Genomic DNA, 23309 nt, shown 5'->3' with positions numbered 1-23309 from the left:
GGCAGGAGGAGAAGGGGATGACAGAGGATGAGATGGTTGGATGGCATCACCGACTCAATGGACATGGGTTTGGGTAGACTCTGGCAGTTGGTGATGGGCAGGGAGGCCTGGTGTGCTGCGTTTCATGGGGTCGCAAAGAGTTGGACATGACTGAGCAACTGAACCATAAATGGATCTTTTACTTCAATCAAGGGTAAAAAGAAGAAAAAGAAAAAAAAGAAGTTGAGCAGCGCAGGCTGTCAATCTGCCCCTCTTGGAATCCTGTGTTAATATGGTTTGAAGATGTATTTTTTGGTGCAAATGGTTTCTAAATGCAAGCCAACTTTTTAATTTGAAATCACCACTAATAGAAAATATATCCAAAGAGTATGAAATGCTGATGACATATCCCTGAAAAAGTTAACACTTGGGCGGTAGAAAGAAAGGGAGGCAATGTGAAGAGAAGTTGGGAAAATGTGGGGTTCACCTATGAATGACCAGGGCATGAAATGCTCCTTCCAGAGGCTCCCTCAAGGTTACCTAACCTGATGCAGAACAGGGGTAAAGATGAAGACTATGTGCTAGGAACCAAACTCCAAAGCGAATGTAGGGGCACTGACAAGGAAAAGTTTTGAGGTCACTGCTGACCTTAGAGGAAGAACTTTGACGTCTTATTTTATTAGTTATTTGGAAAGAGTAACAGCAAACTAGAAGAAAGATAGTACTGAAGGGTTTGTGTTTTTGTGATGGTTTAGGATAAAAAGTATGAGATAATCAGGTCTAAAGTTGTCATATTTTGGTAAAGAGGCAGAAATCCCAAGCATTAGCAAGAAACTTGTTCAGGATTACAAAATTTTAAAAATATATAATATATATATATATATATATATATATAAAGAAAGACCATTCATTTGTGACTATGGGGGGGGGTTGGTCATCAGGGTCAAATCTGAAGCTATTCTCTTTCTGATGGTATTTGAAAAGACCATTCTGAAACTAATGTGAATCATTAAATAATCACTACATAAAGATTGTGTTAAACTAATAACTGGCAAGTCTCCCTTTAAATTTTAGCTGGCAATTTTCCAGTTGCATATTGTGACCCATAAGCAAGTTGTTGAGTCAGTTTTGTAACTCTTAACTAGCAATGTGCTTAAAATGAAAGAGAAAATGTGCCAGTAGCAAAGGTAGGTGTTATTACGTGTTTGTACGTGTGTATTAGGTCACATCATGCATTTTCTTTCTTGCCTCAGTTCACAATCAAAGGAGTTTGAAAATCTTTAAACCATAAAAACAGGAAAAAAATACAGATGGAAAGGGTTCTTCTAAGTTAATCTACCCAGGTTTTTTTGGCCATGCTACAGCTTGTGGGATTTTAGTTCCCTGACCAGAGATCAAACCTGTTCCCCCTGTAGTGGAAGCATGGAGTCCTAACCACTGGACTGCTCAGGAATTCATAGGCCATCCTATGAATGAATATGTTCACTGAACATATAAGTTCAGTGAAAAATAAACAATAATTTGAATAGTATACTCAAATTAAATTGATTTTACCCATTCTAAGTTGATACAATATTTACTATCTTGTATCAGAGAGCTTAATTATCTATGTTTATAAGTCTGACATAAAAGTAGCCCATGTTACTGTTTTGAAGCCATGTTACAATAAAACCTTGGATTACTCAGAAATTACTTTTATTTTTTATGTAAATCTTTCTAAAAAGCACCATGAAGTGAAAGTCGCTCAGTCATGTCCAACTCTTTGCGACCCCAAGGACTGTATATACAGTCCATGGAATTCTCCAGGCCAGAATACTGGAGTGGGTAGTTTTTCCCTTCTCCAGGAGATCCTCCCAATCCAGATCTCCTGCATTGCAAGCAGATTCTTTACCAGCTGAGTCACCAGGGAAGCCCAAGTATACTGGAGTGGGCAGCCTATTCCTTCTCCAGCGGATCTTCCCAACTCAGGAATTGAACCCAGGTCTCTTGCATTGCAGACGGATTCTTTAACAACTGAGATATCAGGGAAGTATCATATCCATCATTTTTTAACAAGATAACTTTCTGGACTCATGATCGCTATTGAAAAGCTCAAGCTTTCCACTACGTTTATATGTCAGTGCCTTAAGGAGTTAATTGCTATGCATAAGGCTGTTTTGAAATGATATAAAATGATTTATGCTTTCCTTCTGAGTTCTCTACGTGTGCTTGCAATTAGCTAAAAGGTGGACACTCAGATTCTGCTAACAGTGTAGAATATATAACACAGAAAATGGTGTTCAGACTTGTGGACTCTGGGAGAAGGCGAGGGTGGGATGTTTCAAGAGAACAGCATCGAAACATGTATATTATCTAGGGTGAAACAGATCACCAGCCGAGGTTGGGTGCATGAGACAAGTGCTTGGGCCTGGTGCACTGGGAAGACCCAGAGGGATCGGGTGGAGAGGGAGGTGGGAGGGGGGACCGGGATGGGGAATACATGTAAATCCATGGCTAATTCATTTCAATGTATGACAAAAACCACTGCAATGATGTAAAGTAATTAGCCTCCAACTAATAAAAATAAATGGAAAAAAAAAATAAAGCACTTTAACCTGGGGGGGGGGGCGGGGGGAGAAAACGGTGTTCAAATCCTTCAATTCATTTATACCACTCTTGGAAATTTATCCCAAGGAAGTCTGTATATAACACAACAAAAAGCTCTATGAAGAAAGATGTTTAGATCAGTTTTATCTATTGTAACATCAAAATTTCCAACAATAGGGGACCACAGTAAATCACATTAGATAGAATTATGAATGATACTAGTACAGAGATAGTAAATGTAAAGAGAATGAAAAATGACAATGATACACACTGCACATTGTAAAAGATAACTGTACCAGGAGTTGAATAAAACAAATGCTAACATTATACTAACTTAAGAGGTGAATTTTCCTAAAGAAATAGAAGCTATATTTTATGGAAACAAGAAAAAGGTCAATGATTATTTGTGAGCGGTTAGAAGATATTCATGAACACAGTGGGTTTTCACAGCAATGTGGTGGAGTGAGGTGGAGGATGGAGGACAGGGGCCAAGAACTAGGAGTTGGAGGCCATTTAGGAGCATTCCAGTTCTGTCTGCTCTGGACAGAGCATGATATTCAATAGGGAGAAAAAGTAGGTAAGGTTCAGATATAACAGTCTTTTTAAGGAGGGAGAGAATCAGAATGTACTTTAGAAAAGTTACTCTAGCAGTGATTTGTGGGATGGCCTGGAAGGGGAAAGACACCAGAAAGAAAATCTTATAAGAGATAGTTACTATGTCTATGTCAAATCTGCCTTCAAACTATTGTCTTGGAGAAGACACCTGAGAGTCCGTTGGACGGCAAGGAGATCAAACCAGTCAATCCTAAAGGAAATCAACCCTGAATATTCATTGGAAGGACTGATGCTGAAGCTGAAGCTCCCAATAGTTTGGCCACTTGATGCAGAGCCAACTCACTGGAAAGGACCCTGAAGCTGGGAAAGACTGAAGGCAGAAAAAGGGGCTAAAAGAAGATGAGATGGTTGGATGGCATCACTGACTTGATGAACATGAGTTTGAGTAAGCTCCAGGAGCTGGTGAAGGACAGGAAAGCCTGGTGTGCTGCAGTCTATGGGGTCGCAGAGTCGGACACGACTGAGCGATTGAACAACAATGTGAAAGGTAAGAGAGAAGAGAAAGCAGATGCTATGAATTTAACCATTTTTGAAATGTGATGTTATACACTTAGCAAACCAAACTTCAGAATATTTAGTTCAAAACAACTATTTAAGATAATGAAGAAACCAGAAAATATGCAATCGAGCACAACAAAATTCACATGTTGATATCTGAATCAATCTGATCAGGTTATTAGTTACTCAATTAATTACTATTACATTAGGCTAAATATGTAGAGAATTAGCAACATTTATTTTATAGCATTCTACAAAGACATTTTCTAACACACTAGAAATGGCATATTTTCTCATTTTGTTATTACTACCAATGGCTGTAAAACAATTTTTAACTAGTCTACTCTCACCTTACTTCTTCCACATTGTACTCTTAATTAGCCAAATGTTCGACTTCTTTAAACTTATAGTGCTTTTTTCCTACTGCCCTCGCACTAAATACACATGTGAATCATATTCCTCAGGATTCACACAGCACTTTTTTGTCTTAAGAGTATTACACTGTCACTACATCTTTAGCTATCCATATTCTCCGTAAGACCATAATCTTGATAGAGCCGTAAGACTGTGTTGTAGTTGCAGAATCTAGCAGAGTGCATGGGATGTTGAAGATGGCCATAAATATTTATTGATGACTGGAGAAGGCAATGGCAACCCACTCCAGTACTCTTGCCTGGAAAATCCCATGGACGGAGAAGCCTGGTAGGCTGCAGTTTGTCGGGTCACTACGCATCAGGACACAACTGAGCGACTTCACTTTCACTTTTCACTTGCATGCATTGCAGAAGGAAATAGCAATCCACTCCCGTATTCTTGCCTGGAGAATCCCAGGGACGGGGGAGCCTGGTGCGCTGCAGTCTATGGGGTCACACAGAGTCAGACACGACTGAAGCGACTTAGCAGCAGCAGCAGCAGCAGCAGCAGCAGTGTAATCATTAGAATAAGTTTGTGGTCTCCCCAGAAATTTTTCCAGCTGAAAATTCTTTTTTATATCCTGAAAGCAGTTATCAGTTATTCTATTTGACAGTTATAGAGAAGCTATCCACAAAAAGAAGAGACTGAAGAGAAGATTTCATAATTGACTTGCAACAAGCATAAAACATTTAAAGGTAATTTCAGTCTGTATACACTTGTTAAATGTTTTTAATATATCAATTATATATTAATATATTAATAATTTATATATAATTCTACTACATAAAAATACTCACAAATATTAAATATCCTGGCAAAAATACTGTACTCAGCTAATGTCATATCACATTTACAAATACTAGACAAAAAGGAAAATAATTCAGGTCTCTATCTAAATCAGTCTTTTTATTCACACATAAAAATTCTGAGTCTCATTTGCTACAGAATAAGGAATCTAGCTATCAGATCCACCTATAAAAACTTCAATTTTATATTTATATTATGTTCAACAACTAAAGCCTGTGAGGTTAAATCTGCCTCACCACCCATTTTTGTATATAAGGTTTCATTAAAATACAGTGACACACAGTCATTCATATATTGTTTTGGGATGCTTTTCTACTAATGTTAGAGATCTAAGTGGGACACAAAGCCTAACATATTTACTATCTAGCTTTTATGCAACAAGTTTGCTGTCCCCTGGTTGATATTATGACATACTTTACTCAATATGAGACAAAGTGCCACTCACTCTGCAAGTGCAGTCTATATATTTATATTCGACATAGTTTAAGTCACTGCAAATCAGTTTATTTAATGAAGACAAAATGCCAAGAAATTGGTTTAAAGCAACTGAAAGAACACTATTACAAATGAGGTATGCAGAAGAAAAGATTTTAAGAAAAATCTTGCTTTAAGCATCGTGTATTGATACTGACTAACACCTCAAAGATTTCATCAGTGTGTAGCTGTCAAACTGCTATGAGGAAGAAATACAAAAAGAAACTTTTTTTTTTTTTTAATTTTTAGGAAGTGTATAATGTAAATGACAATTTACTACTATCTAATATAGAAAGGAGCAGTGATCATAAGATCCGTTTTCATACATACACACAGTGAAAAAAATTAATGGTATATAACTACAACCTAATTTGCCTCAAGGAACTAGAAAAAGAATAAACTAAACCCAAGTTAGTAAAAGGAAATAACAAAGACCATAACAGAAATAAATGAAACAGACTAAGAAGAGAACAGAAAAGATAGATGAAAGGAAGAGATTTCTGAAACGATGAAGTTGACAAGACTTTAGGTATGGTTACCAAGAGAAAAAAAAGACTCAAAATTAAAAAGGAAAGGGGAGACATTACAACTAATACCACAAAAAGGATTTTAAGAGACCACTATGAATAATTATACACCAACAAACTGGACAACCTGTAAGAATGAATAAATTCCTAGAAACATAATCTACTGAGATTAAATCATGAAAAAATACAAAATCTGAACAGACCAATTACTAGGTGGCAGATCCCAAAAACCTCCCAACAAAGAAAAGCCCAGGACATATGACTTCACTGGTGAATTCTATCACACATTTAAACACCAATCCTTCTCAAAGTCTTCTAAAAAGAGAAGAGGAGGAAACACCTCCAAGCTCATTTTACAAAGTCAAGCATTACCCTATACCAAAAGCAAACAAACACACTGCAAGAAAACCACAGGGCAAATCCCCTGATGAACAGAGAACCAAAAGTCTTCAAAAAAAATATTAGCAATAAAAAGATCATACACTATGATCAAATGTGTGGTGTATTACAGGAATGCAAGGCAGTTCAACACACACAAATCAATGGATGACATACCAAATTAACAAAACGAATGACAAAAATAATTACTTCAATTGATGCAGAAAAAACATTTGACAAAATTCAACATCCATTCACAATAAAAAGTCACAACAAACTGGATGTAGAGGGAATGTACATGAACATAAAGAGAAGCCCACAGTTAACAATATACTCAACGGCAAAAAGCTGAAAGCTTTCACTCTGAGATCACAGGAAGAAGAGTAAGGATGGCCACTCTTGCCGCTTTTATTCAACACAGGACTGAAAATCCTAGCCAGAGTAATTAGCCAAGGAAAAGAAATAAAGGACATCTAAATCAGAAAGGAAGAAGCACAATTGTCAGTATTTGCAGATGACATATTATATACAGAAAACCCTAAAGACCACTAAAATTGTTAGAACTAATAAACAAATTCAGTAAAGTTGCAGGATAAAAATTCAATACACAAAATTCAGTTGTATTCTGATACACTAACAATGAACTATCAGAAAGAGAAACTAAGATAATCTCATTTACAACTGTAACAAAAACAATAAAATACGTAGGAATAAACTTAACCAAGGAGATGAAAGAGATGTATACTAAACACTGTTAAGACACAGCTGATGTAAGAAATTGAAGACACAAGTAAGGGGAAAAATATTCCATCCTCGTGGACTGGAAAATTTTGTTGTTGTTGTTCAGTCACTCAATTGTGGCTGACTCTTTGAGACCACATGGACTGCAGCATGCCAGGTTTCCCTTCACTATATCCTAGAGTCTGCTCAAACTCTTGTCCATTGAGTCAGTGATACGATCAAACCATCTCATCCTCTGTTGCCCTCTTCTCCTCCTGCCCTCAATCTTTCCCAGCATCAAAGTCTTTTCCAATGAGTTGGCTCTTCACATCAGGTGGTCAAAGTATTAGAGCTTCTGTTCAGCATCAATCCTTCCAATGATTATTCAGTGTTGATTTCCTTTAGGATTGACTGGTTGGATCTCCTTGCTGTCCAAGGGACTCTCAAGAGTGTTTTCCAGCACCACAATTCAAAAGCACCAACTCTTCAGCACTCAGCCTTCTTTATGGTCCAACTCTCACATCTGTACATGACTACTCAAAAACTGATGTGTGTATTTTATGTGATCGTCACTCAGTCATGTCCGACTCTTTGCAACCCCATAGACAGTGGCCTGCCAGGCTCCTCTGTCCATGGAATTCTCCAGGCAAGAATACTGGAGTGGGTTGCCATTCCCTTCTCCAGGGAATCTTGGAGATCCCCATAGCTTTGACTACATGGACCTTTGTCTTCAAGGTGACATCTCTGTTTTTTAATACATTAAGTTCACCATAGATTTTTTTCCAAGGAGCAAGCGTTTTTTAATTTCATGGCTGCAGTCACTGTCCACAATGATTTTGGAGCCCAAGAAAATAAAGCCTGTCATTGTTTTCATGCCATGATCCCAGTTTTCTGAATGTTGAGTTTTAAGCCAGCTTTTTCACTCTCCTACATCAAGAGACTCTTGTTCCTCTTCACTTTCTGCCATTAGGGTGGTATCATCTGCATGTCTCAGGCTATTGGTATTTCTTCCAGCAATCTTGACTCAAACTTGCACTTCATCCAACCCCATTTCACATTTCGCATGATTCACTCTGCATATAAGTTAAATAAGAAGGGTAACAATCTATAGCCTTGGCATACTCCTTTCCCAATTTTGAACCAGTCCATTGTTCCATGTCTGGTTCTAACTGTTGCTTTTTCACCTGCATTCAGGTAATGTCCATACAAGCCAAAGTAATCTACAGATGCACTACAATCCAATCTTCATCAAAATTCCAATGACATTTTTCAGATAAATAATCCTGAAACTTGTACAGAATCACAAAATAGCCAAATAGTCAAAGCAATCTTGAGAAAGAACAACAAAGCTGGGGAAACCATACCTCCTGATTTCAAACTACATTATAAAACTATAGTAATTAAAATGGTATGGACTGGCATAAAAACAGACACAAAGATCAATGGACAAGAACAGAGAGTTCAGAAAAAAACTTATGTATATATGGTCAATTAATTTACTATAAATGAGCCAAGAATATCCAAAGGGAAAATGATAGTCAATCCATCAAATGGTGTTGGACAAACTGAAAAGCCACAGGCAAAAGAATGAAACTGGACCACTATCTAATACAAAAAAATCAACTCAAAATGGATTATAGACTTGAATGTAAGACCCCAAACCATGAATTTCCTAAAAAGAGAAAACAGGCAGTAAGGATCTTGACACTGGTGTTGGCAATGATTTTTTTTGGAGCTGATACTAAAAGTGAAGGCGACAAAAATGAACAAATGGGACTACATCAAATAAAAGCTTTTGCACAGCAAAGGAAACCATCAACAAAATGAGAAGGCAACCTACTGAATGGGAGAAAACATTTGCAAATCCAATATCTGACAAAGGGCTAATATGTAAAACATATAAAGAAATTATACAACTCAATACCTAAAGTAACCAAACAATCCAATTAAAAAATAGGCAGAGGATCTAAATAGACATTTTTCCAGAGAAGACATACAGATGGTCAACAAGTATATGAAAAGGTGCTTAACATTACTATTCATGAGGGAAATGTAAATGAAAACCATGAGATATCACCTCATACCTGCTACAATGACTACTATAACAAAGACAATAAAGAAGAAGTGCTCAATGTATGACAAAACCCACTACAATATTGTAAAGTAATTAGCCTCCAACTAATAAAAATAAATGAAAAAAAAAAAAAAAAAAGCCAAGGGTGACCACTAAAAAAAAAAAAAGAAGTGTTTATGTAAATGTCCACACTCTTCTGTGGGCACTGTTGGTGGGAAAGTAAATGGGTGCAGCCATTATGGAAAACAGTATGGAGGTTCCTCAAAAAATTAAAAACTACCATATGACTGGGCAATTCTACTTTTTAAAGTTTTTATTTTTTAACTTATCTTTTAATCAGAGGAAAATTGCTTTACAATGTTATGTTGGTTTCTGCTGTACAACAACACAAATGAGCCACAATTACACATGTATCACCTCTCTCCTGAGCCTCCCTCCACTCTCCGCACCCCACCCCTCTAGGTCATCACAGAACACCAAGCTGGCTCCCTGTATTATAGAGCAATTTCTCACCAGCCATCTCTTTTACACATGGTGGTGTATATATGTTGATGCTACCGCCTCCATTCATCCCACTCTTTCCTCCTGCCACTGTGTGCACAAGTGTGTTCTCTATCACTGCATCTCCATTCCTTCCCTGCTAACAGGTTCATTAATACCATTTTTCTAGATTCCATATACAAATGCACTAAAATATGATATCTGTTTTCCTGTTTCAGACTTACTTTACTCTATATAACAGGTTCTAGCTTCATCCACCTCACTAGAACTGATTGAAATTCGTTCTTTTTATGGCTGAGTAATATTCCATTATAAATACATACACACATATATGCCACATCTTCTTTATTCATTCAACTGTTGGTGGACATCATGGTTGCTTTCATGTCCTATCTATTGTAAATAGTGCTGCTATGAACATTGGGATACATGTGTCTTTTTCAATTACAGTTTTCTCAGGGTATATTGGGCAATTCTACTTTTGGTTATATATCCATAGGACATAGAACCACTATCTAAAAGATATATGCACCTCCATTTTCACTGTAACAGTATTTATAGTAGCTAAGACATGGAAAAAACATAAGTTATTTAGTCCACTGATGGGTAAATAGATAAAGAAAATGTGGTATATATACACAATGGAATATTATCCAATCAAAAAAAAAAAAAAAACAAACCCCAAAAAACCCTGCCATTTGCAATGATGTGGTTGGACTTTAAGGGCATTATGCTAAGATATATAAGTTAGAGAAAGACAAATACTATATAATTTCACTTATATGTAGAATCTAAAAAAAAAAAAAAAACACCAAAATTCATAAGCAGAGATTGATCTTTGCCACCAATAGGAGGTGGGTGAGATGGGTAAAGGCAATCAAAAGGTAAAAACTTTCAGTTATATGTTCTGGGAATGGCAATGTACAGTGTGAGGTGATGGATGTTAACTAAACTTACTGTGGTAATCACTTCATAATAAATACATACAGTCAACCCTTCGTATCTGTGGATGAGCAATCTAAAGATACAAAGAGCTTACTGTACTATACCCTTTAACAATATATAAGGGACTTGGAAGCATCTGTGAGGGGTCCTGGCACCAACTCCTGTAGATACTGAGGGAAAAGCTACATATCAAATCATTATTTTATACACTTAAATGACTATAATGCTATATGTTGACTTTATCTCAATAAAACTGAATGACATAAATGGTGACAGCAATGCCTTCAGATACATAGTGTATGTATACACAAATGAGGTATCTTCAAAAGTTACTTTCTTAATGGGATAAATTCAATTAAAAATAGGATGAATGCATTTTTTATATTAAAAAATTGGACAAATTTTAACTCTTACAATAAGATTCACTTTGATTTTCATAACTGCATAAAGAAGGAAGGAAACTGGTTTCTCTATTTTAAAAGTAAACGAACTTTGAATCATATCTTTGAACAAATCATAGCTATGATTGTCGAAGGCTCTGAGACCAGTGATCTTTGAACTACAAAATGTATAATGGGCTTAAAGTTAGTACATTAGTAGCCAAAGAAAGGCAATGTTTCTGTGGGTGGAGAAGAGGATTCATGTTAAAAAATTCAGATTATATTGTATCATATTATGTCATAGTACAGTATATATATACCATTAACTCTAATACTTATTACTCTAACATACTGAATTTATTTTTAAAAAAGCTATTGAAAACTTCCCTGTACAAGAAATTGAGACAGATATTAAGATAATGAATACCTACTTGATATTATACTATAATACATTATACATATAATGTGAATTATATACTATAATACTAAAATATTGTATTAACTATGTAATATAATGCTATGATATACTCAACTATGTTACAGTATCAAGTAGGTATCCATTATCTTAATATCTGTATCAAGCTCTTACAGGAAAAGATTTCAATAACATTTTTTAGAATGAGAGGGAATTCAGTGTGTTAGTATAATGAGTTTTCTCTTATAAACTGGAGTAAGTTCTCTCAAATTAACCATTTGTTTGTTTCTCACCCGTTTAATCGTGTTATCTATTTCCACAGATAGCAAAACCTTATAGAAGCTATGTCCTTGGCTGGTTTGAGATAACAAATGGGAATGAAAGAGACTACCACTAGCAAACTTTAATACATTTAACTTTTATGAAAAAATTCTATTTAATGAATCTCTTTAAATCAATATTAAGTTATCTACTAAGCAATGCTTGGATCAGAGAAATTCTATGAATAGAAATCATGGACAAAATTTTTCAAAGAATTGCTCTGAAATCATAACTGCCAAGTATGTATTATGCTGATTTCTGTAACAAATATTCTCTAAAATTTCCCAAAGATATCGCCAATAATAAAGTCTTTATGGAAATTAAAATTTTAATTTTTTAAGAAAAACATTTTATATATTGTTCCAATAAGCCAAAGTAAATTTCTACTGCAGCATTATTAAGGATTCTGAATATGACAATCATAACTACTGAGAATTTCTCAACTTAGGAATTAAAAAACTATGCCCAAAATTCACTGTTAGAAACAGTCTGTTCTCTCACACCTACAGAAGCCTAGAGTCCTAAACACAATCCAAGTAGATCGGTAATGCTACAGAAAAGGCAAAACCTAATTTTAATGATCAATCTTTTACTACAGTACTAAGATGAAATAACTGCCTCTAATAATCACTACAATCATTAACTGATCAAATGAGCACTATATTTTAAACACTGCTGACTATGATAACTATTAGATAACTCTTTAAAGGCCTTGAACTCAAATAACAGCACATGATATTTCTTGAAAGCAGTAAGTGCAAATGAAAGAAAACAATATACTATTTAGAAGGAGATAGGGGAGCAAGAATAAAAGGTGATTTCTTTGAATATGAAACTAAAGTATTCTGAGACACACTGAAATTGCAAAAGGCCAAAATCAAACTGTTAAAGTGTGTAATTACTAACAATAAGCTGTCAGCAACATAATGCATGCTAGTTGATGATCATGCCCAGACTTAAAGATGGTATGTGTATGTGTGTACTAAGTCGCTTCAGTTGTGCCCTACTCTTTGCGACTTTGGACTGCAGCCCTTCAGGCTCCTCTGTCCATGGAATTCTCCAGCCAAGAATACTGGAGTGGGTTGTCATTCGCTTCTCCAGGGGATCGTTCTGAACCAGGGACTGAACCCATGTCTCTTACGTTTCCTGCACTGGCAGGCAGGTTCTTTACCACTAGAGCCACTTGGGAAGCCTAAAGATGGTATAACTTATTATTTTAATTTGGAGACATATTGTACATTAGGGTATACTTCAACCATAAAGATATTTTTTTGGCATTTAATTTACTGTCTGAAGTATATTTCAATAAAGATTTTTTTTAATTTAAAGGTTTTACAAAGGTTATATTGGTTCACTACTCATCTCTTCTTGGCAAGGAAGAAGCAAGGTGATGGTAAGAAGAAGGGGAAGTTAACAGAAGCAGGAAATGAGAACGGAATGGATTCAGAGTCAATCTTGTAACAGGTATACAGCAAAATAAAGGTAAAGAATAAATTAAACAGACATGACTATAAGTTGGTCTCCTTTGGAGCTTAACAAAAAGTAGGTAATTGACAGGGTGGAAAGTTTAGGCAACTTGTGAAAATTATGTAACTCTTGAGCTAGGGTCTACTGGTGGGATCATAAAAGATGAATACACAATTTAAAACTGCACACAAAAGACTTTTCTAAGATGTGAGCAACATAATCTATTTATTTAACAGGTATTTAGTATGATCTTTTTATGTACTAGGTATTATGTTAGGTACTATTAACAGGAATATACACATATCCCTATAGAAATAAAATTAAATGTAACATCATTTTATATTGTTCACACAAAAGACAAAAATACATAACCTATACCGGGAGTCATAAACCTATACACCTACCATTCAAAACTTATCAGCTCAAGGCATATTCATGGAATTTAAAACTACCCTAAAGGGTAAATATTTAAAATATGGATATCACATTAAAGTTTATGGCTCTTTCAAGAAAAGAAAACCTACCAAAAATTTTGGCCCTAGGAATCAACAACAAAATAACCCAGCAATACTCAGTTTTTACTCAGAAAGCATAAATATGTCAGAATATGATTTTCTGTGACTTCAAATAACATCCCAAGTAATGTATACTACAAAGGGTCAGTAATCCACAACTGGCATTCCTATGCATGTAACTTTAAAAATCCACAGTTATATACCTCTGTTATTGCTAACATAACAGCAGAGATCTAAAATAAAACCAAAATTAGTCCATTACTGAAAAAGAAATATTAAACCTATGGTATAAATAAAGCCAAAAGATATCCACGTAGGATCCTGAAATCAATCTAAAATTTGATGAAAAGGTTCACTTTCAGTTGTATATGCATTGATATATGTGTGTGTATACACATACATGCACATGCATACACAAAGACACCACACTTTTAGCAGGCAGACATACCCAGATTAGTTACTAATATCAACATATCAAGTATATGCATTTGTGTTAAAGGTATACTTAGGAAAAACACTGGATTAGTACTAAAAGTTTGTATTCACAGGCAATGAAATTACATGTGAAAAAACCAAGAGAAATAATACAGTAGTTACTAATTAGGAACTATATTCATTCCTTGATATTTAGTTGTAAGGATTCTTTGTTAGAACAGAGTTTAGAAAAGCAAGGCTGGCATAAATAAGCTGATAGAGGGGCAGGGAGAAAAAGACGGTCCAGATCAAGGGGACAAGAGGGTACCACTTTCCATCTTTCCATCTGACTCTTCTATAATTGTACAACTATACTCTTTGGTTTATATAGCCACTCTCAAACTCTCAGTGAAAATTAATAAAGACAATCTCTATCTAAAAGAAAACAATTTTGGTGCTAGCCACTACACTTCAACAACCTCTTTTACATAAACAATTCTGAAAAGATGCATTCAAGTTAAATACTAAAGACTATTCATTAATTAAAGCTAAGACTTTAATTTTTATAGGTCTGACAGCCATATTTTAAAATCTGAAAGCTTCACTTAAACTAGTACAAATATTAGTGATTCAGAGGCAATCTTTTTTCATTTTTGAAAGACAAAACCAAATAATTGACAGTGAGAAAGCAAACATACGAGAAGAATAAAAACAGTTAGTCTTAACAAGTTATTTCTTTGAATAAAGAGTTCTTAGTAAAAATACTATGTTTTCAATTAACGTTTTTTGATAGAAAAGATACAACAGCATTTTACAAAGATAATAAGCAAGACACCTTCTGTATCTCCTAATACATGACATGTAGTTATACAACATAACATTCTGTGATGATGCAAATGTCCTCTCTGTGTTAGTAACATCAGCACTTGTCACATTTGGCTACTGAGGATGTAAATTTTTAAATTTTATATAGTTTAAAGTAAATAGCCTAAAGAGGCTATTAACTATCATGCGGGACAGTACAACTCTATAGAGTTTCATGTATTTATTAATAAGTATAGGTTCTTAATGACCTTCTTTCAGAATGTGAACTTAAAAATCGAACAAAAAAATCACTTGTTACCTTAAAAACTATATCCCAACCTATTTACACTGTACAGGCTAAATAAGTCTTACCATATAGCATCATCAAATTTTATATAAATATATAAAAGAGTATACAAAACCCACAAAATTATATTTTCTGTACAAACTGATACTGTATTTTCAGCACTTGACTTTTTTTTTCCTCCCGGGAACAATACTATTTATGTAACTAGAAAATGTAACTCAGAAATCATGCAACCCGCCCCCCCGCCCCCATAAAAAACCCAACACAGAAAATAAAAACACATCCAAAAAAAAGTAAAAGCACCAGAAATGTTTAAAACTGATGAGTTAACCCAATTTAAGACATAAACACCATTCCCTATTATTCTTCCATAGAAAAGACCAAACTCTGTATTTAAAAAAATGAAACTCATAACTAATCATCTTCTTCATAAAAATATGAAATAACCTTTTACACAACTTCTTAAAATATATACACTCAAACCATTAATTAATGAATAATCAATTTATTAATAATTGATAAGTTTGTTGGAAAACAATATTAAAAGACAATTAATATTCTTAAGAGAATTTGTAATATAGGCTTTTGTATACCATATAGCTTTACTGAGACTTTAGAAATTAAATTCAGTTAATTTATTACTTCACTACAGAATGGATTATCTCTACAGTCAAAATAACTTTTTAAAAAGTTGTTAAATACACCTAGGTTAATCACACATTCTAATCATTCACTTGATTAGCAAGCAACTTTCACAAATGCTGAAATAATTAAACAGCAAAAGGAACTTTTCTCTGTGAACCAATAATAAAAAATCACAACTATGGTGAAGAGTAGAGGTGGGAAAGAAAGAATTTTCAATGAGAACTTTTTGTCTGTGTTACCACAAACAATTCACTGCTGTTTTATATTGTTTTCTTTTCATGCAGTAGTGTTTCAACTTTCGTAAATTTCCATTTTTAAATCCACAGTAACCCTAGAACTTAAAAAGAAAACTAACTAGAATACAGATGACATCGAGTAAGTATTCTTACCTTTATTTGACTTTGACGGTTTATTCTTGATAGGTTTAAGGGAACTTCTTGATTTATCCTCTCTATCTTTAATAAGTTTTTGAACATCATCCAAAGACAGTTTTTGCAGGACAACTACAGGCTTAGCTCCTTTATTTAGATCTTCAACTAATCCCATTTTTTCTACTTTGTCTTTCTGCTCTCCTTTCATTTCCATTTTCTTTGTCTCCTGAGTAATATTGCCATCTTTATCCCTCTTGATTTTTGGAATGACAAAATTTTTCAACGCACCAGACCTGCCCCCCAACAAATAACTTGGAAATTCTGCCTTATTGTCAGGGTGCGTTTTATTACTGTCTACTTTACTCTTGTTACCCTCTGTCCTTCTGTCATCCTTACTATTTGGCGCTTTAAAACCAGGCTTATCAGGTCTTGATTTATTAGAATCTCCTTGTTTAACACGAGGACTGTCAGGTCTTGACTTTTGCTCCCCAGAAGATGGTCTTTCCCTTGATTCCCCTGATTCATGTCTGTGTTTTCTTTCTAGTTTATCAGGTTTGGAACCATCAGATTTAATGCCATGGTCATTTCTACTAGAGGATCTCAATGTTTCTGGTCTTCGAACCCTAGATTGATCCCCTCGATGTCGTTCAGATTCACTCCTGTCATCTGACTTTTGTTTACTGTCATGATCACGTCTTAGTGACTCAGAGATAGATCGCCCATCAGGTCTCTGCTTTAAGGCTTCAGCTCTTTCTGATTTTAACCGAGATGAATCAGATTTAATGTCCTGTTTATGTTTAGACACTTCAGGTTTTTTCTCTGTTGATGGCTTTCCAGAATCCCTCCTATTTTCATGTCTATGTTTCGGTGTTTCAGGCCGACCTTCATTTTTTTGCTTTGGAGTTTCAGGTCGGCCCTCACCTTTCTGCTTTGGAGTTTCAGGCCGTCCATCACCCTTTTGTTTGGGGGTTTCAGGACGCCCATCACTCTTTTGTTTTGGAGTTTCAGGTCGGCTTTCACCCTTTTGCTTTGGGGTTTCGGGTCTTGACTTTGTCGTTTCTGCTCTGCCGTTATTTTGTTTGGTGTCATTTGGTTTTATGTCAGGCACTCTATTTTCACTCTGCTTGGGCTCGGCTGCGCTGCTCTCATTCTGTCTGGGTTCAATCGTTCTGTTCTCATTCTGTTTAGGTTCCTCTGTTGGTACCTCAATTTTAGTTTCTACCTTACTTTCACTAGATTTTGTCTCTACCAATCTGTTTTCATTTGGTTTAGACTCTGCCAATCTACTTTCATTCTGTTTCATTTCACTCTTTAAAAGCTCAGGATCAGACTTTTTTTTAGGAGTCTCAGGGTGGTTTTCTGGTGTAGATTTGAGATTTCCAATAATATCTTCCTGAAGAACAGAAATAGGTGTGTCATTACATTGTTTGATTTCTTCAGGCTTTTTTATGGAGTCTGAATCCTGAGTTATAGAGGCCTGAGAGTCCACTCTTCCTGCCTGATGAAGATCAATGCTAACCATTAATGCTGGCCTTGACCCATTTCCCGTAGAACCCGTCTCCTGAGAAGCTGGTCTATTACCTCCTGTAGCACCCCCAGCCTCCTGTGGGTAAGAATCTTGTTTTCTTTTTTTCAAAGGCTTATCTGAAATTCAAAGATAAATATTCAGTATCAGTAATAGACATATATTCTTATCTTATTAAAAACCATATGGACTTTGACTATTTTAAAGTCACATTTTAAAAAAATGTGGTGAATGCAAATGTCAAATGCATATATAAAATAGTAGGCATGAATGGCATAATACTTTTAAACCAAGTTTTGAGGAAATATTAACATTTGCTGTACCTCAAGAAATTTTTGTGACTAGAGTAAAAAGATAATTTAAACTGCTAATTTAATAAAAACTACAAAGAACCCCAAAATGCCAACATACAAAACAGGGTGCTTTAGCCACATGTAAAGAAAGTATGAAAAAGAATAAAACCCAAAAGAAAACAGAAATCATGTCACTGAAAAAAAAAGTATATTAGGAGATTAAGAGAGGAAAAAAAGAACTTAATAGTTATTAAGCTTTGATCCAGGATTCAAATTCTTCAAGGTGTCAAAAGCACAAATGTAATTTAAAAGCTAATGCACAGTTTATAAAATATATAACATGATAGCGCCTTGAGACTTTGCCTGCTTTAATGATACTTGCTGAACTGTCTGGCTATTTTAACAGTTATTTTTAATTTTTTTAGGACCATCTTTATGATAAAATATTATTTAAGAAAAAGAGGATCAAACAGTAAAAAGTCAAAAAGACCACTAAAAACAATCCCTTAAATATGACGGAACCAAGTTCTGGAAAAAAAAAAAGTTTTTAATAGTCATGATGCTTTTATACACCAAAATTCCATCATTTTGTTTTCAAAATATGAAGCAGCAGCCCCTTACAGTTTATCATCTAATCAATTATTACTAAAATTTATTTTAGATATTTGCCAGTAATTTTTTTAAGGAACTAATCACTCTGTTTTTTTCAGTTATTCGGCAGTCAAATCTATCACTATGTTTTCTCCATTTGCAAAATAACTACATGATGATAATAAATTATATTATCATTAAACAGTTTTCCCTAGTTAAAACTAACCTGGCAAAAAGTTGTATGAAGCTTTTTGTATCAGTATCTAAGGAAAAAAGCACTTAGAATACTAATTTATAGAATTTTGCATCTGACTGTTCTGCCACACAAAACAACCTTTATATCTTGCCAAAGGGCATACCAAATAATTACCTCAAAAACAGGATGCTTTATAACCTTATACTTATCCCTTAAACTTCTATAAGCATTTAGAAAAAAAAAAATCTAAGCATCTAGAAATTTAAATTAGCATAATCCAAGATTTTTATATTTTTCAATGAAATATGCTTTATGAAAGCCATATAAATGGTAACCTAAACATCTAAGAATTATGACATAGATCTCAAGCATCTGGAGAGCTCTCTTAAGAGATGTGTGGCTCATCCTTTTAGTAATATGAACAATCTGTCTTTTAGGAAAACATTAAAATATCATGAAGGCTAAATTTTAAAAGATTACAAAATACTCAAGCATTTGCACATGAGTGATGTGTTAAGTTCGGGGAAGAACTTATGATTTTTTCTACTATGCATAAAATATTGCTAAATACAAAGTTCTAATTTTTGAACTACTGAAGGGTACTTCACCTCTTCTGTAAAACCCAGAACAATTCCATTACTACTGCAAAGATTCAAAGCACGCAGGCTCTGATTCACTCAATCTGATTCAGCTTCACCAAGAACTTATTCCTGTAAAGTTGCTCTGAATCCACACAGGTCACTTCTGTCTATTCACTTTTGTTATCGGTCTTCACTACATGACCTTCACCTAATGATTGAAAGCCATCTCTATGAAGAATAATTTTAATATTTGCAACACCTGTAAGCTTTCTGCTGCTGCTGCTGCTAAGTCACTTCAGTCGTGTCCGACTCGGTGCGACCCCATAGACAGCAGCCCACCAGGCTCCTCCGTCCCTGGGAGTCTCCAGGCAAGAACACTGGAGTGGGTTGCCATTTCCTTCTCCAATGCATGCATGCATGGTAAGTCACTTCAGTCGTGTCCGACTCTGTGCGACCCCATAGATGGCAGCCCACCAGGCTCCTCTATCCACAGGATTCTCTAGGCAAGAATACTGGAGTGGGTTGCCATTTCCTTCTCCTGTAACCTTTCTAAAGAACTGGAATTAGTAAGTTAAGGTATTAAACTTCAGGTATTCCTGAAAAAAATGCATGCGAAAACATATCTTAATTTTGAGACCAACAACATTTGTCATCTTGATGCTGATATTTTGAAAATAAGATCTGACCCTTACAGAAATGGTGAACTCAATTATGCTTATAAGAAACAAACTATATCACCTGCCTAAGTCTGCTACAAGTGATAAATGAAAACACTTAAAGCAAAACAAGCAGAGCAACTGTACACAGAGCAGCAAATTATAAAAAAATGAAAACATCTCATCCCTAAACCAAAGTACAGGCTAAGTGTCCTATTCCTGTCCCAAATCCCAGTCTCTTATTTCAAATGGCAACAGGTAATAATTTACTTCTAATAAAGGTTACAGTGCAAGAATATTTTAACATCATAAAAAACATTAGTGAAGCTAGGCCATTCCTTAAACTTGCTAACATGGAAAGTGGACCTTCGGAAAAGATGAAACAGGCAAAGATGAACAAAGAAACCCCCTCTTTAACAACAGAAAGCAGGTATTTTCAGCACATGGAGATATTAATGTCTATGACAGCTCATCCCAGAAGCAAAGAAAAATAGCCCTTTAAAATTAATTTATGTAATTAAAGCTGTTAAAAGGTTGAGCAAAAGATTGAGAAGAAGGTCCTTTAGGAATATTATAAAATATTAGGTTGCACAGAATTAACCTGTCGGTGTATGTAAAACTGTCCAAAGAAGAGAGAACAGGCCAAAGGAACATGAATATCCAGCAGCCAGAAAAGCATCTTCTGTGTGTGGAACAGCAGTGTATTAGGTTATACCACAACTTACGTAAAATATTTCTAAGAGTATTCTGTCCCTTTTCTTGAATTCCAAAATTATCAAAACAATTTTGTTAGCTGGACTTTCTAATCTTATTCATAAGGAAAAGGTTTCTGACTTCCGGTCAACTGAGGGGAATGCTTCATTCATTCATTTATAACAAACAAATATGATGAGCAACAAGCTCATAACCTAGAGCAGAGCTCTGAGCAAAACCATGTAGACCAGACAAGTAGTCTTCTTTGTTTCTTACTACCAGCAATAAAAGTCATAAAAAAGTACTCAATGCCGAACCTCAGAATACAGTAAATACCAATTTTACAATATCCTAAGATGCAGCGGTAACTAGTGATAAATTCATTCAATGCTTCTTTGAAGTATTTCATCTCTCAAGGGACTACCACTTCAGAAAACTTTAATTTATGACCTCAACTACAAACTTAGAGCAATATACCAAACCTTTAATCTTTTCAAAATCTCAATAACTGCTTATATATAAAACACTATCTCATTACACAATTCAGAAATTGAATGCAAAATGACAAGATTTAAATCAAAGCTGTCAACTAGTACCTAAATTCCAAAGATTGTCAAAGTCATGGGGACATGGCTCTCAGAAGGCTAGTTAGAGATGACATCATTAATATAAGGTCAGCCAAATCAGCATAACCAATTTGAGAAAAATCATCTAAATCAAACTGAAAATCATATAGTTCATCCTTTCCCTTAAATCCTTACAGAACCAGCTGCCTCTGTAAGTTAGCTTACATTGTTTCAAATTTTAAGTCAACTGTGGTCAACTTTTCAACTATCTTTTCAAATATCTTTGTTAAGTCACACCATCACAGAGACAGAGAAAATGGATAATCAAAATTTAAATATACATAACAAGTTTTAGGAAGAATATGCTGTTTGTTGATTTTCTTTTATTTTCCCAAAGAAAAGTTAGCAGTCTAAAATGCTTGCTAACATGCAACTGGTATTATTTTACTATCCTTATTTCCATTCAGTTTTTAAAACTAAAAACTATGGTTTCAACAAATATGATATAGTAAAAGTTCAAAAAGTAAGAAAAGAAGCTCACCATTTTCTCTGCTTTCGTTCCAACAATTTAGTCATTAAAAAATAATCATACTCTTTTTAAAAGAATGCAATTTTTTAAAACACAAATTAAAATGTCATGTGAAAGTTCTCAAGGCAACTAATACTTCTTGGCAAAGAAATTACTATAGTCCATGTTTTTTTTTTTACAAAACTGTCACAGGATTCAGGAAATGGAATAAGGTAATATGATCAAAAGTAGCTGAGTAATATTGCTCTCTTCACTTGATATGCATATACTTTTATGAGAGGCTGGAGGAAAAGATACCTTTTGGAACCTATAAAATTGTTTCCTGAACCCAAAACTACTAAGCAAAGAGAAAAAGGGCAAATGACACTTTATTTCATCTTTAATGTCAATGATCTGCTAATTAAAAAAATAGTTTCCTAGCCAATAAAATGAAGACTTCTAGCAATTTATCTGCATCTACCTGTGATTTCTGCACTTAGCAAAGATGGTAATATAGCAATTAGCAAGTACAGTTCATTCTTCCAATAACATTAAAACCAGCCATCGTGATAGGCAGGAAACATAATATGATCTTTGCATGTTTTTCAACATAGGTACAGAATGATCTACAAGTGATCCTGTTACATGATGAGCAAGATCATATGTAAAAATGACTTCAAGTCAACATCAAGAGGTTTTGTTTTGTAATGACCAAAGAGAAACTAGAAGAACTATAACTAAATCTAGAATATTTAACTATAAAATTACATCAAAGTATTCTTTGGTTTGGATGGTCAAATATGTATATGCACCTACTGTAGGGACATAAAATTTATAAATAACTCACTTTAACTACTGATTTATTAGTCTCTATAAAAATTTTCAAGAGATTTTAAAGAAGTTCACCAAACCAAACAACTAAGAACTTAACAGAATTAACTTGCATTATAATTTTTTATAAAGTACAAAAAGAAAAGCCCACAAACTCACAGAACAGGTGTCTCGTAAATTCACCCTAATACACCAGACAAAAGGGAACACTTAACTATAATCACCAACAAAAGATCCTTGATTCTTATTGCTACTTAATATGAACTTAAAATTCTTTCTTAATTTTTTTACTTAAAAAAATTCACATTGACATGACAAAATTAGAAACCAAGGGAAAAATCTAATTGCATAACAAACATACACACAATTTTTCCTTAAAAGCACTGATTGAAAATAATCTATAGTGTTAACCTTGTTTAGGTAGAAAAAAGTTAAAGATGCAAAATTATGTTAACATAACTTGTGGAAACAATGTTCATTTTAGAAGATGAGCACAGATAAAATTGATATATAATAGGTGATAGACCTATTTGGTTTTATAGAATTACCAAATCTCAGACAGTTCTTTCAAATAAAAAATGAAATTCAGAATTTAACTTCTGAGGGATAAGCATTAGTAACAAAACCAGAATTGAGGAGAAACATTAAAAATCATAAAATATAATAAGAAAAAAGAGTAATTTTAAAAACGTGATAGGACATTATATAATTA

At 34.4% G+C, this 23309-nt stretch overlaps 1 protein-coding gene across 3 annotated transcripts in view; it reads right to left on the bottom strand.

Moving 5' to 3' along the window:
- The window catches only part of NIPBL (NIPBL cohesin loading factor), a 195787-nt gene that overhangs the window by 71840 nt on the left and 100638 nt on the right, over positions 1 to 23309 (bottom strand). For 2 of the 3 annotated variants that reach the window (XM_020901635.2, XM_020901637.2), the window contains exon 10: positions 16176 to 17801. The exons of the other annotated variant lie outside the window; for it this stretch is intronic. In XM_020901635.2, the coding sequence (XP_020757294.1) occupies positions 16176 to 17801 (1626 nt within the window). The remainder of the gene's footprint in view (positions 1 to 16175; positions 17802 to 23309) is intronic. 3 annotated transcript variants of the gene reach the window in all.

The sequence above is a fragment of the Odocoileus virginianus genome, chromosome 14 (genome assembly GCF_023699985.2).
Source record: "Odocoileus virginianus isolate 20LAN1187 ecotype Illinois chromosome 14, Ovbor_1.2, whole genome shotgun sequence".
NCBI lineage: Eukaryota > Metazoa > Chordata > Mammalia > Artiodactyla > Cervidae > Odocoileus > Odocoileus virginianus.
Note: the sequence above shows the minus strand (reverse complement) of the source record. Positions and strands in the feature narration are given on the sequence as shown.